General features: G+C 43.0%; 1 protein-coding gene across 1 annotated transcript in view; it reads right to left on the minus strand.

Moving 5' to 3' along the window:
* FBXL13 (F-box and leucine rich repeat protein 13) overlaps nucleotides 1-15,060 on the minus strand; it is a 177,193-nt gene that overhangs the window by 19,978 nt on the left and 142,155 nt on the right. The window contains exon 17 of the mRNA XM_034769768.1: nucleotides 5,229-5,312. Coding sequence (XP_034625659.1) covers nucleotides 5,229-5,312 — 84 coding nt within the window. The remainder of the gene's footprint in view (nucleotides 1-5,228; nucleotides 5,313-15,060) is intronic.

Consider the following 15,060-nt stretch of genomic DNA (forward strand, 5'->3'; position numbering starts at 1 on the left):
CATTGCATAACAAAGCATGGCAGCGAATGGTCCTGGTGTTTGCTGGCATGCAGACAACATCCATTCCTTATCTCTCTCTGTTATCCTCAGGAGAGTGATATCATTCATGATCACCTGGTTGAAATGGGGTGATTTTATTAAGGGGACATTCAGAGGTACCTGTTCCTGCTCGGCTGAACAGAAATGTTCCCCGCTGTTAGCCACGCGGTGGGGGGGAGGGGTGAAGTGATCATCCCAGAGAATTGGGTGTGTGTGTGGGGGGGGAGGGGGTAGTTGGGTTTGTGCCCGGAAACCCCAGGCCCTCCTTTTACATTGCAAACCCATTTTAAATGGCCAACCCAATGGGTCCTTGGTATGGGAAATGAGGGTGCTGCTGTTTGAAACCATTCCCACGTGTTATGAAGGTTAAAAAAGCCAAAAGACTGTGGCTTACCATGGCTGCCTGCAAGCCGAATTCTGTTGTCTGGTACTGCGTGAGTGATCTCTCACACCAAACTGGCAGGCCCTCAATATAAGAGGAAAAATGCGACCTTGTAACGAAGGCACATGTGCTGTGTAATGTGAACAGCAAAATTTAATGTGAAAGAGGGTACCCATTCTTCTCTAAAATGTGTCTTTTTTAACCACCTCTCCCTTCTCCTCCACCAGCTGCAAATGTTTCTCCTTCACAGAGGCTAGCGAAGATTAGAAGGAGAAAACGGTGGACTTGGGATGATATGTTCACGGAGCTCCAGATGTCCTCCCATGCTGAAAGAGCACAGCAGAATGCGTGGAGGCAGTCTATGTCAGAGTGCAAAAAAGCACAATATGAATGAGAGGAGAGGTGGCGGGATGAATCGCGGGCTAAACAGAACAAGTGGCGGGCTGAAGATGATAGGCGGCGTCAGCTTGCAGACAGAAGGCAAAAGTCAATGCACCGGCTGCTGGAGCATCAAACTGATATGCTCCAGCGTATGGTTGAGCTGCAGGAACGGCAGCAGGAGCAGAGACCGTCGCTACAGTCCCTGTGTAACCAACAGCCCTCCACCCCAAGTCCCATTGCCTCCTCACCCAGACGCCCAAGAACACGGTGGGGGGGGCTCCGGCCACCCAGTCACTCCACCCCAGATGATTGCCTGAGCATCGGAAGGCTGGCCTTCAATAAGTGTTAAAGTTTTAAAGTTTTAAACTGCAGTGTGTCCTTTTCCTTCCCTCCTCCCCCACCCATCCCGGGCTACCTTGGCAATTATCCCTCTAGTTGTGTGATGAATTAATAAAGAATGCATGAATGTGAAGTAACAATGACTTTATTGCCTCTGCAAGCAGTGCTCAAAGGGGGGAAGGGAGGATGGTTAGTTTACAGGGAAGTAGAGTGAACCGGGGGCGGGGGAAGGGTTCATCAAGGAGAAACAAACAGAAGTTTCACCCCGTAGCCTGGCCAGTCACAAAACTGGTTTTCAAAGCTTCTCTGATGCATACCCTGCTGTACTCTTCTAACCGCCCTGGTGTCTGGCTGCACGTAAGCAGCGGACAGGCGATTTGCCTTAACCTCCCACCCCGCCATAAATGTCTCCCCCTTACTCTCAGAGATATTGTGGAGTGCACAGCAAGCAGTAATAACAATGGGAATATTGGTTTGGCTGAGGTCTATCAGAGTCAGTAAACTGCGCCAGCACGCTTTTAAACGTCCAAATGCACATTCTGCCACCATTTTGCATTTGCTCAGCCTATAGTTGAACAGGTCCTGACTACTGTCCAGGCTGCCTGTGTACGGCTTCATGAGCCTTGGCATTAAGGGGTAGGCTGGGTCCCCAAGGATAACGATAGGCATTTCAACATCCCCAACGGTTATTTTCTGGTCCGGGAAGAAAGTCCCTTCCTCCAGCTTTCAAAACAGACCAGAGTGTCTGAAGACGTGAGCATCATGTACCTTTCCCGGCCATCCCACGTTGATGTTGGTGAAACGTCCCTTGTGATCCACCAGGGCTTGCAGCAGCATTGAAAAGTACCCCTTGCGGTTTATGTACTCGGTGGCTTGGTGCTCCGGTGCCAAGATAGGGATATGGGTTCCGTCTATCGCCCCACCACAGTTTGGGAATCCCATTGCAGCAAAGCCATCCACTATGACCTGCACATTTCCCAGAGTCACTACCCTTGATATCAGCAAGTCTTTGATTGCCCTGGCAACTTGGATCACAGCAGCCCCCACAGTAGATTTGCCCACTCCAAATTGATTCCCGACTGATCGGTAGCTGTCTGGCATTGCAAGCTTCCACAGGGCTATCGCCACTCGCTTCTCAACTGTGAGGGCTGCTCTCATCCTGGTATTCTGGCACTTCAGGGCAGGGGAAAGCAAGTCACAAAGTTCCATGAAAGTGCTCTTACGCATGGGAAAGTTTCGCAGCCACTGGGAATCATCCCACACCTGCAACACGATGCGGTCCCACCAGTCTGTGCTTGTTTCCTGGGCCCAGAATCGACGTTCCAAGGCATGAACCTGCCCCAGTAACACCCATGATTTGCACATTGCTGGGGCCTGTACTTTGTGAGAGGTCTATGTCCATGTCAATTTCCTCATCACTCTCGTCGCCGCGCTGCAATCGCCTCCTCGTCTGGTCCTGGTTTTGCTTTGGCATGTCCTGGCTCTGCATATACTCCAGGACAATGCGCGTGGTGTTCATAGTGCTCATAATTGCTGCGGTGATCTGAGCGGGCTCCATGATCCCAGTGCTATGGCGTCTGGTCTGAAAAAAGGCGCGAAACTGATGGAGGGAGGGGCGACTGACGACATGGAGTACAGGTACAGGGAATTAAAATCAACAAAGGTGGCTGTGCATCAGGGAGAAACACAAACAACTGTCACACAGAATGGCCCCCCCAAAGATTGAACTCAAAACCCTGGGTTTAGCAGGCCGTTGATTTCACGGAGGGAGGGGGAAGCAAATGACTACAGAACAAATCTGGTCCATCTATTTTTTACATCTTAAGCTGGCAGCAGACGGTGCAGCATGACTGATAGCCCTTGGCATCTTCTGGGTGCTTGGCAGAAGATACTGTACTATGACTGCTAGCCATCATCGTCAAGACGGTTCAATAGGACTGCCGGCAGGACTGAGTCTCCAGGAGACAAAGCATGTCTGCCCAGGTACCTCTGACTGAACTGGAATATGACCATGACGGATACCAGTCGTAATACACCATCTACTGCCAAAAGGCAAGGAGCTGCTGCTGTGTAGCAATGCAGTACCACGTCTGCCAGCACCCAGATAGCCGATGAAGGCTACCAGTCATACTGCACCGTCTACTGCCAAAAGGCAATTAGCTGCTGCTGTGTAGCAATGCAGTACCACGTCTGCCGGCACCCAGATGACATATGGTGACGGTGAGCTGAGCTGAGTGGGCGCCATGCTTGCCGGGGTATGTTGTCTGCACAGGTAGCCCAGGTAAAAAGGCGCGAATCGATTGTCTGCCGTTGCTCTGACGGAGGGGGAGGGGCCTGACGACATGTACCCAGAACCCCCCGCGACACTGTTTTGCATCATCAGGCATTGGGATCTCAACCTAGAATTCCAATGGGCGGCGGAGACTGCGGGATCTGTGGGATTGCTACCCACAGTAAAACGCTCCGGAAGTCAACGCTAGCCTCGGTACTGTGGTTGCGGTCTGCCGACTAGAGCACTTAGAGCATTTTACGTGGGGACACACACAATCAACTGTATAAAACCAATATCTATAAAACTGGCTTCTATAAATTCGACCTAATTTCGTAGTGTAGACATACCCTTAGAGTCTACAGGCAGGGACTTAGGTGGAAACGTTTAAAGGTCTTTGTGGAAAAGTGTGATGCAAGTGCAAAATGATCAGTGTGCACATGTAAATCACACTTAAACATGTACAAAGATATTTGCTTGCACAAGTTATCCTCTATTTGTAATCATACTTTAGACTCTCTTCATGCACAACTTGTGAATGCATAAAAGTGTATGTACATATATAAAGTCGAGGCCTTAGTTGTGTATTGTTTCCAAAAGCACCATGACTATCTATGATGCTATATTAATAAAAATTACAACAATAAAGAGCAATTTGTATAACAGAAACAAAATGATAAATCAGATTTCAATATGCAAGTAATCTTTACAATCAAAATGTAAATGTGACAAATGTTCAGATGGGAAATAACATCACTGATAATAATTAAAAACAGATGCTGCATGCGTCAGTAAATCCGAAACTTAAAACAATTCATCAAATGTGCTGTTCCAGTGAAATCTTCAGCTGAAATAATGTACTGGTATTATTATTTTTATGACAACTGCTAGACACTATGAAGTAAAAATATTTAATTACTATATAACTTCATTTAGAGGTCATAGTTTCCAATAAATGCAAATAGTTCCCTCTTTAGTAACTTCAATCTGAGGGTGGCTTCAAAACAAAGGTTGTTTCTATACCATGTAATTACTTTCCCTTTCTGTTTGCATTATAAAGATATAGCTGTGGTTAGAGTAGCTGTTAATTGAGACCACCTTCTAAACAAAGATATTGGCTATGTTTTATTTCTAAACTACCACTGCATAGAAAAATATAAAGTAATACCTTAAAGAACACAGCTCATGGTCAAACTGTAACCAAACAGCATTTTTATGTTGTATACGGCCCAAGATTAAAATTTCAAAAGTGCAGTATAAATCAATCATTTTAGAAAGGAAAATATTTATGACATAAAAATGTTTATGATGAAACTCACTAAGGTCGGATTGAAATGGGGAATAGGTGGAAATAGAGACAAGCTATAAGCAGGAACAGAGTTGTGAAGGTTTTTGAAAGTGAGGCTAATGAATTTAAAACTGATACATAAGAAGCCAGTGAAGGGACTCCATGAGTGGAGGAGCGTCACAGTTAATGCAATATTACAGGAAGATATTTAGCTGCCGTATTTTGGATTGACAAAAGAGGACAGTGGGGAGGCTAGAAAGGAGAAGGTTAGAATAATTGATATTTAGGAAGGTGAGTATTTTAGAGATAATATAGAGGGAAAAATTTAAAATTCACTGATGGCCATAATATGCTGGGAAAAGGAAAGAGAAAAATCAGTGATATCACCAAGGCTGCAGGATTGGGTGATGGATTGAGAGGGTTTTAAAGGAAAATAAGCTCCGTTTTTGACATGGTTAATTTGAGAAAGCAGAGGGACTTCTAGGAGGACATCTGTCTATATCCCTGTAAAAGGGTCTGTTTTATCTTACCTGAATTCCCATATCAGTGATCTTCCTACATTCAGATACAGAAAGTTCCTTCATTCTTCTAGTGTGGCCCAGAGCTGCCAAGCTCTGAAAACATGCCAAATAAATTTCAACTTTATATTATAAAAAGACATGTCTGTGAAATAACATTTTGTTAAGATAGATGATAATAATGTCCTAAATTTACAGCATCTAGCATCTTCCATCTGAGGATTACACCGTTTAAAGACATTAACTAACTTACCCAAACAACACCTCTGTGAGATATTATCTCAGTTCTACAGAGGAAAGTGAAGCCCTGAGACGTTGAATTAGTGAGGTGCCTGAACTCATATGAAGAGTTCAAGACAAAGTGAGGTCTCCTTCCTCTGTTCTATCCTCCAGAAAATGATCCCTTTATGTAGCCATCCTCACATGGTTCAAAAGTAAACATCATGTTGATTTGTACTCTTTTCTTTGGAGCCAGAAATAATTTTCATTACATACCAGCTCCTTACATTAATTAAATAATTAAATTAAATTAAATTAATACTTCTAAGAGTTCATTAGGGAGAACTGCTCATCTGATCTGGATTTCCTATCTGTATCCACTTATGTTTGGAAATCAACAAATTTATGGCTTTTGTGCAGATCTCTTCACTCCAGCCAAGTTAGATAAAAATTGCTGTGTGGTCTTTTAAGAAAGTATTTGTTGAAAAAACAACAACAATTAACTTTTTCATATAAGTGAGAAAAGGAAGTAGAGGAAGCAGAGATGCATTAAATGTTTTTACTTCCAGTAAACAAATTAGCGTTTTCATAAAGTGAACCATTTTACCGATTCGCTTCAAAATTTTGGACTGAAACGAGCTTTTCACAAACAAGTCTACATTAACTATGTGGGCAAAAAACAAATACTAGTTGCAGTTCTTCAACCAAGCTTTATATTCAATTATTTTACATTTAAATTATGCCTCAAATCAAGGGCCAGATGGTTCCTGTTAGGCACCAGCCAGAGGTTGTGTACAGTCAGACTACCCTAGCAGGAGTCCAGGGGATATCATGTCTGCAGGAAGCAGTTCCTGTGTTCAGGACTGCAACTACGGCAAGTCCCAGTGTTGGGAAGGGAAGATCGTTTGAATTTTCTTTTCCTTGTACACTGGGGGCAAGGGCCAGCACAAACTGGCCATCATTCTCAAACCCTAAGGAGAATGAGAGTTTTGGTGTTAAAAAATTTATACTGATGCCAGATGTCCAGGGACCTGCATGCTTTACAGTAGTAAAACCAAAACAAAGTACAAAGTGAGCCTCCAGAAAACAAATTTTTCATTTTCTTCTATATGAGTGGTGTGTGAACATTTTGACCAGCAAATTATCTGCTATCTTTCAGAACAGCCATGCTGCACAAGAAGGAAATGTGATAAAGAAAAATAAGAGTGTGTAAAGTTTATTATTATTGTTTTGCACAGGCTTCTTGCAGAGTGGAAAGTGACCATTTACTCTGACTATCTATGGAGGGTCTTCACTTGCTAGAGCCAAAAGTCATATGAGGCTATGGCAAGAGGCAATACTAAAGAACAACTTTTTATTATGTATGCCCACACACTGGAAGTCTATGCTCTCAAATCCTTCAAATACAGACTGACCGTTTCTCACTAATAATAACCATGTGCCACTTTATTTTCAACTTGTGCTGAGACTTTCATCCACATATCTCTTTATACCCTTAAAGGTCAACAGCTATAATGTATGTTGGTTTGCCTTGGTACAAATAAGAGCTCTCATTTAGAATTTTGCTTTCCTAAATTTTCTGATGTGCTTTAAAATAAGTCAAAATATGTTCTGATTAGTCCAGAATTTCTACTGTTGCACAAAGGATTACTGTTAAAGTTCTAGAGCTTCATCTTGCAAATCCTCACTCCTAAGAGTATCTCCATCAAAATCACACACGCCGCCCGTGTGACTCTGAACAAGCCACGTAGACCAAAGTTTCAAACTGAATTCAGATACCAAATTCCATATTTAAATAGTGACATGATTTTCCAGAGATGCTGAAATCAATGGAAATTGCAGGGGCTCAGCAATTCTAAAAGTCAGGCCACATGTAATGCCTAAACATCGATTCAGGTGCCTAACAATAGGCAATGAAGTTTGAAATTTTGGGCCATTGTGCAATTAGCTTGAGGTCACATAAAACATCTCTTCTTTTATGTAGGTATAAACAATAAGTGTCGGAGTTGTTTTCCTCTAGTCGAAACCAGACTTACTAGTATGTCAAGTCTGTGATAGGATAAATTACTAAATAAAGGTAATTCCTTTCCTGCTCTTGATGTTTTTTTCTTTAGACTACCTAGGGAAACTTATATTTTTTGCCTTAAATTATTATAGAAAATGTATACAATTAACTTACATTGTACAATTTTCATGGTAATTGCTGCATTACAGAATCTCGGCTAATAATGAACCTGTTTAGAGATGGTTGCAGTATAGCTATCTGCATATCATGATGAAAATCAGGCAGCTGCATGTTTTCAGACTCTTAGACTTAGAACAGAGTTCCCAGAAGTACATTGAAGAGACATAAAAAAAAAAATCGAGTCTTTTTAACAAACTTGTGGGGAGCATGAGAGTGATGCTTAGGGCCAATACTACTCATCTAACTCACGTGAGCAGTTGCACTGAGGTCATTAGGACTGTTTTGGGGAGTTAGGTATGCCTATGCAACAGCAGCTACAGCAACACAACTATGGTGCTGCAGCTCTGCCTCTCTAGTACCATAGCGTACATGCTTCCTATGTTGATGGAAGTGGTTTTCCCATCAATGTAGTTAATATACCTCTCCGAGAGGTGGTAGTTAGGTTAACAGAAGTATTCTTCCATCAACCTAGCTGTGGCTACAGTGGGGGCTAGGTCAACCTAACTACAGCCCTGATTGAGGTAGCTAGGTCAATCTAATGTTTAGGTGCAGACCAGGACTTAGGCAAGTAGATTTTGGCCCAAATACACATGCTTTAGCTCAATAATGGAAGCTTGAAAGGCCTACAAATATTTTTCAAATGTATTTACAATCTTATCAAAAAGTATTTATTTGATCATCTCTGCAGTGCCAGAGGTATGCATGATACTTTGCAAACATACAAAGAACAAGACCATCCCTGCCCTAAAGACCTTATGAGAGCAAAAACACATGGAAGCTGATCAGTAGCAGAAGGCTAGCCCCCAAAAAGGAGTTTTTAGGAAGATTTTTAAGATCATATTTTTCAAGGACTATGTATTTTTAAAATATTGTTGTGTTTATCCGTGTTTTAGAGGGATAAATGGCCACTGCCATAGTAAAGGCTGAATAACCATTTCCATTTTAATCTCTTGGTTTCAGTTGTTTAAAAAAGATGGTTACTTACATGTACTGTAACTGTTGTTCTTCAAGATGTGGGTGCTGACATATATTCCACTCAGGTATGCATGCACCAAAGCCAGAGAACTTTTCTTAGCAGTACCCAGCAGGATGGCGCTCACACCCTCTGATCCTCATAGCCCCTCCCATGGCGATATAAGAGTGGCACCTCCCTATCCCCCCTCAGTTCCTTCGCACCAGAATCAGAGACCAAAGACTCCCATGTAGAGGGACAGAGGGTGGATCATAGAATACTTGTCTCCACCCACATCTAAAAGAACAACCATTATTGTACAGGTAAGTAACCGTCTTATCTTCTTTGAGTGGTTGCAGAGATGTAGTCCCTCACTCAGGTGACTCACAAGCAGTACTGGTAGGAGGTGGAACTCGAAGTCTGCTTAAATAATGACTGCAGAACTGCCTTCCCAAAAATTGCATCTGACCTAGATACTGTGGCGAACACACAATTTTTGGCAAAAGTTTGTACAGAAGCCCATGTAGCAGCCCTACAAATGTCCAAAACTGCAACATCGCTGAGAAATGTGATCAATATTGCTTGAACCCTTGTTGAATGAGCCCATAAAGTCTGTGGAGGTGTGTGTGGTCTGAGCTACTCCGTAACCTGTGATAATGCAGGAAATTATCCACCTAGAGATTGTCTGTGCAGATACTAGTTGACCTTTCATCTGATCCGCATAAAAGACAAAAAGCTGAGAACAAAATGATTTAGTTCTTTCCAGACAGAATGCCAGACATCATCTCACATCTAACGTCTGACGTTCCTGTTCATCTGCATTCAAGTGTGGTTTAGGAAAGAATACAGGTAAGTAAATAACCTGGTTAAGGTGAAACTGTGAAACTACTTTGGACAAAAACTTCAGATGTAGCCTCAAGGACACTTTGTCTTTGAACAACTGAGTAAGGGGAGGCCCTGCCATAAAATCCTGCACTTCACTGACTCTTTTTGTGGAAGTTATAGCAACAAGAAAGGCTGTCTTTTGGGAAAGGAGAGACAACGAGCAAGTTGCTAGTGACTCAAACGGAAGACCCATGAGGGCAGCCAGTACAGTATTAAGGTCCCACAATTACAGGTCGAAGCAGGCAGACAATACCTTTCAGAAATCTCACTACCACTGAGTTTGGGAAAACTGATTGCCCTTGGATTGATGGATGGAACACCGAGATCACTGCCAAGTGAACCCTCGATCAGCTAAGAGACAGACCCAAGGACGACAAATGTAATGAATAATCTAAAATGTCCTGAACATGAGCTAACATCGGTGGAATTTCCTTAGATATTGACCAAATTGAAAAACTCTTCCATTTGGCCCAACAGGTAGTCCTAGCAGATGGCTTCCGACTGTTAAATAGGACCCTCCTATCTACTCCCAAACATTAACCTTCCTCCTCATCTAGCCATACACTATCCATGCCATGAGATGTAGACTGCTCAGAGCCGGATGTGCAACTTGGCTGTGGTGCTGATTCAGTAGTTCGGGAAATAGAGAAAGAGATCTGGGAGGTCAAATAGACAAATTGAGAAGCTCAGAGAACCAACACTGTCTTGGCCCAGCCAGCGCAACAAGAACCAGTTTGGCATGGTCCAACTTCTGCTTGAGGATAACCTGAAAGATGAGAGGAATAGGAGGAAAAGCATATATCCAATTCAGATGTGCGAGCATGTTCTTTCCATTTCTGGCCAAAGAGTTTTGTCATGGGATTGGCCCAGCATGTTTTCGGTCTGCCCAGCGGTCACTTGTGGCCTCTGGGATCCAGTTACTGATGCAGGTTGTCCATCTATTGTCTTGCCTGCAGACTACATGACCCACCCATCTTCGCTTTGCGTCATACATCACCTGCACTACATTGGTCACCTCTGTACGCCTTCTGATCTCCTCATTCGGTATATGATCACAGAGCGATATCTTACACATTTGCCTTTCCATTGCTCTCTGGGTGACAGCGAATGGGTTCGCTGTCACCCATTAACTGCCGGGGTATAAATCCTAAGGAGTGCAATGTAGCCCTGGAGTCCTTAAAAGAATGTAATGTCTCATCTGTCTTTTCAGAAAACAAAGACCGTTCATCAAACAGTAAGTCTTCTATGGTCTGTTGCATATCTGGAGCAATGCCAGAGTTCTGCAGCCAAGAAGGCCTCCTCATTGTTTTTGCCAAGGCCATAATCCTAAATGAGGTGTCAACCACATGGAGCGCTGACTGTCTATGCCACTAGACAGCCCTCTGCCAGGAAAGCCTTGAACTCTTCCCTGACATCCCCAGGTAACTTACAAAGTTATATTTAGACAAGAGTGCCTGCTCTCCAGCAGTGCACATCTGGAGGAAAGATGTAGAATAAACCTTCCTCCCCATTAAATCCAATTTCTTGGCTTCTTTATCTTTAGGTGTGGATTTATATCTGCCTTGATACAGTCTCTCATTAGCAGCAGTCACCACAAGCAAATTGGGAGTTGGATGTGAGTAGAAACACTCAAATCCTTGCACCGGCACATAGTAACATTTGTCAGTACATTTCAGTGTAGCAGGCACAGCCGCTGGTGTATGCCACAAGGACCTTGCCAGCTCCAAGACAACTTCATAGATAGGGAAGGTTACTCTTCCCGGGGCTGAAATCTGCAGAATGTCCAGCAATGTATGGGTGTTCTCTCAGACAAACTCAGTGTGGATACCCTATGCTGCAGACATCCTCCTGATAAGCCTTAAAATCTTCCAGAACCAGGAAGGATGAGTCTGGGGCTTGGGGATCCCAACCTCAAGTATGAAGAGTCCACTGAATAGCCTGCCAGTAATGAAGGGGCCAAACCTGCTAGGGCTACCAAACACCCTGCTCTGACTGAAGTCCAGTGCTGCATCGAGATCTCAGCCAGAACTGTAGCCACTGACATCGTATACTGGCAATTCGAAGCTGCAATAACATTCATTATCAGGAAGCCCATCGTTACCATAGTCACAGCTGGTACCAAGGAAAAGGTTGGTGCTGGATCAGGAATTGCTCCCACAGATGCTGAAGTCCAGGTTAGCAAAGTCTTGGGCACTGAAAATGGTATTGGTACCAAAAAAGGGTGTCTCGGTGCTGATGACGGGACTGGGTTCATTTTTCTGGCAGATCTCCCTGAAGTAACTGAATCAGAGGAGAGTCCAGGACCAAAAGGGAGAGTAAATCAGCTGCTTTCTGGTAAGCCAGTGGGTTCAAGACTGTCAGTGTAAAAAGTGATGTCAGTACTGAATTCAGTGGCTGTTCAGCGGATGGTTTGTGGAATCGACGGTATAGTGCCAGTCTGATCTTGCCGTGGTACCGGAAAGTTAGTCTCCTTTTTAAGCCCTGTCCCGAACATCCTGACTCTTCTGGCAAACATGGGCATTTGTCGTGTTTGGGCATAGTCCAATACTTTCACCTCTGGTTCTGAGCCCAAAAGTACTCATACACACTTGCACCCTCACACCCTGCTTTGCTGTCCAGATCGCAGCCCATACCCATTCCTCTTCGCCCCGTCCCCATCTCTGCTACTTGGCTCAACTGGGGGCATAGCAGAACATTCAGAGGGAGGGGGGCAAGCAGCAATGCCAGGAAGCTTGGGCCAGCCCTGTGCATCCTGTTTTCTCTTTAGGGAAATATGGTCACTCTACGGAAAGTGGATAAATAACCCAGCTCTATCTAAGGCATCAAAAGAAACATGTTTCAGAGGGGTAGCCGTGTTAGTCTGTATCAGCAAAAAGAACAGGAGTACTTGTGGCACCTTAGAGACTAACAAATTTATTTGGGTATAAGCTTTCATGGGCTAAAACCCACTTCATTGGATACATGCAGTGGAAAATACAGTAGGAAGATATAGATACATCGAGAACATGAAAAAAATGGGTGTTGCCATACCAACTTATAACGAGACTATTGACTAGCCTCATTAGAGTTGGTATAGCAACACCCATTTTTTTCATGTTCTCGATGTATATATATCTTCCTACTTGTATTTTCCACTGCATATATCCGATGAAGTGGGTTTTGGCCCACGAAAGAAACATGGTGGTGTTCCACCTTCCTCTAACAAGAGGAGGGAGATTCTCTCTGAGCTCTGGAATGGCTCCAATTAGTTTTATGAATCCTCTTCCTTGGGGGACCAGAGGAAGGGAACAGTCTGAATCTGGCAGCCTATCTGCGATCAGCACCAGCTCCAAAGACTGATGGACCTGGTGATCTGCAGAGGGCCCCAGGGCTCAATCCAGCTTCACGGCAGTTCCATGAGGTGCTGTATTATATGTAAGCCCCGGGCCTCCAGAGTCCTTTTCTTAAAGGAGCAGCAAATGGAGCACTTTTCTTTAATGTGCCCCTCTCTTAGACATAACAAACACCCGTGTGGAGGTCATTATTGGGGATAGCCACCCCAAACAAAGGACTGTACTTAAACCCTAGTGAGGGCATATCCATGTAACATTATAAAGAGAACTCATTTCTAAACTAAGTACTAAGGTATTACTTAATAACTTTACATACAGTCTCACTGTTGTCATCAGAAACCGTGAGGTAAAATCTGTACAGGAAGCTTTGGCCCAAGATGCAGGCAGTGAGAAGGAATGCAGGGGAGTCAGGGGAGCACCGCCCTTATATGGACCAGCATGGCCCTTATATAGCCATGGGAGGGGCTACAAGAGACAGAGGGCACAAGCGCTGCCCTGATGGGTACTGCTCAGCAGTGTTCTCCAGCTTCAGCCCACACTCACCTGAGTGGAATACATGTCTGCAAACACTCAAAGAAGAACATTCCAAAACTTTAATCTTTAGGCTGAAATTTCTCAGACTTGCTTGCAGCCTGAAACTACTTTTTGGAAAAATTTTGAGCAACCATTTTGGAGTATGAGGGGAAGAACAACAATATCTTTGTTACAAAAACATTCTTGTGACTTTTTAATACGTGTTATTTATCAAAGCCATTTTGATTATTAATAAATAAGGAAATGTATTCTGAAATGTAAAACTGAAAAGAGAAAGATTCCCTTCAATAAAATACATCTGAGAGGTATTAGAATATAGGCTATGTCCTTGCTCATATCCCATTATTTTCAGAAAATTGTACTGTATGTCTTTGGGCTGAGATATGTCTGAAACTTGCTTGTTCCTAGACAGATCAAAAATCCTTATATCCTTTTTAATGAAAACAGCAGACACAAGAATGTTAGGCTATAGCTTATGTTTCCATTAAGTGTAGTTATGACCTGTGTATCAAGGCAATAAAAGGGTAGCATAGACATAACACTGGATCCCATCTTCCATGGAGGGAAGGCAGGAGTAACAGAAATGAAGGGATTTACATTTTTAAAGTACAGCAGATGTACTTTGGAAATACTGCAGACAGGAAATTGCTTGAAAATGTGCGTATCGGGTACTTCCTTGCTACCATCATAGCACGTTTTAAGTCTTGTAAAAGGGGAAAAAAACAATTTCCCAAAAGTAACATACACTGTAACTGATTGGAAAGTGTCTTAAACATTATTAACCTTGATGGTCTTCTATTAAATGAAAATAAGTGAATACATTCACATTTTCCTTTGACATTAACAATATTTTTGATGTTACCAGTTTGGTGCCTGATCCTGCAAACCTTCATTCCTGCACTCAGTTCCACTGAAGTCAATGGCTCTATGGGGAAGAGTAAACACTATGGGCCTGATCCAATATCCACTGAAGTCAATGGAAAGACTCCTATTGACTTAACTGAGCATTGGATTAGGCCCCATGAGAAAGCAAGGACTTGCAGGATCAGGCTCACAAAAACATAATATGTACAGGGAATAGAAATTCCTCCTATCTGCTTTTTAGAATCACAACTGTAGTAACCCATCAGGAAATCTCAATTTTTTCAGTTAAGTTTTTAATCACAAAATTATCTGGGGCCAGGTTCTGTCATTCTGTCTCAGGCTAACTAGAACTTCAAAAGTAGTTCTATTGATTTCAATGGACCCAACTGTGCTGTCCTTATTCATGTTAGTGAGTACTTACTCATGCAGGTGGTCCCAACTGGACTACTCTCATAAGTACTCAACATTGTGACCAAGAGTAACACAGTTGGGCCTCAGGTGAGTAAGAGCAACAGTCTGAAACCTAATGAGCAAATTAAGATAAGTTCCATAGTAATGGTGCCACAATATCATTATGAAATATAACAAATCAAGAACAGAAAAAGGCATCATATCAGCTTCTTGCATTCATAAATCCCATGTCTTCTTAATGGGAACCGGCTTGGTTTTGTTCATCACGAATCTTGGGCCCTGATTCAGCAAGATACTTAAGCAAGAGTGAAACCGTAAGCATGTGTGGAATCAGGGCCCTATTCATGAATTTACTTGCTGAGATATCTAACAAATTAAGTATTTTTCCCTGCATATAATACGAATACATAGGCTAAGAATAATACTGCTGCTTGAATATTTACAATATTAATTTTTGTTGTA

The sequence above is a fragment of the Trachemys scripta genome, chromosome 1, assembly GCF_013100865.1.
Source record: "Trachemys scripta elegans isolate TJP31775 chromosome 1, CAS_Tse_1.0, whole genome shotgun sequence".
In the NCBI taxonomy this organism is placed as follows: Eukaryota; Metazoa; Chordata; order Testudines; family Emydidae; genus Trachemys; species Trachemys scripta.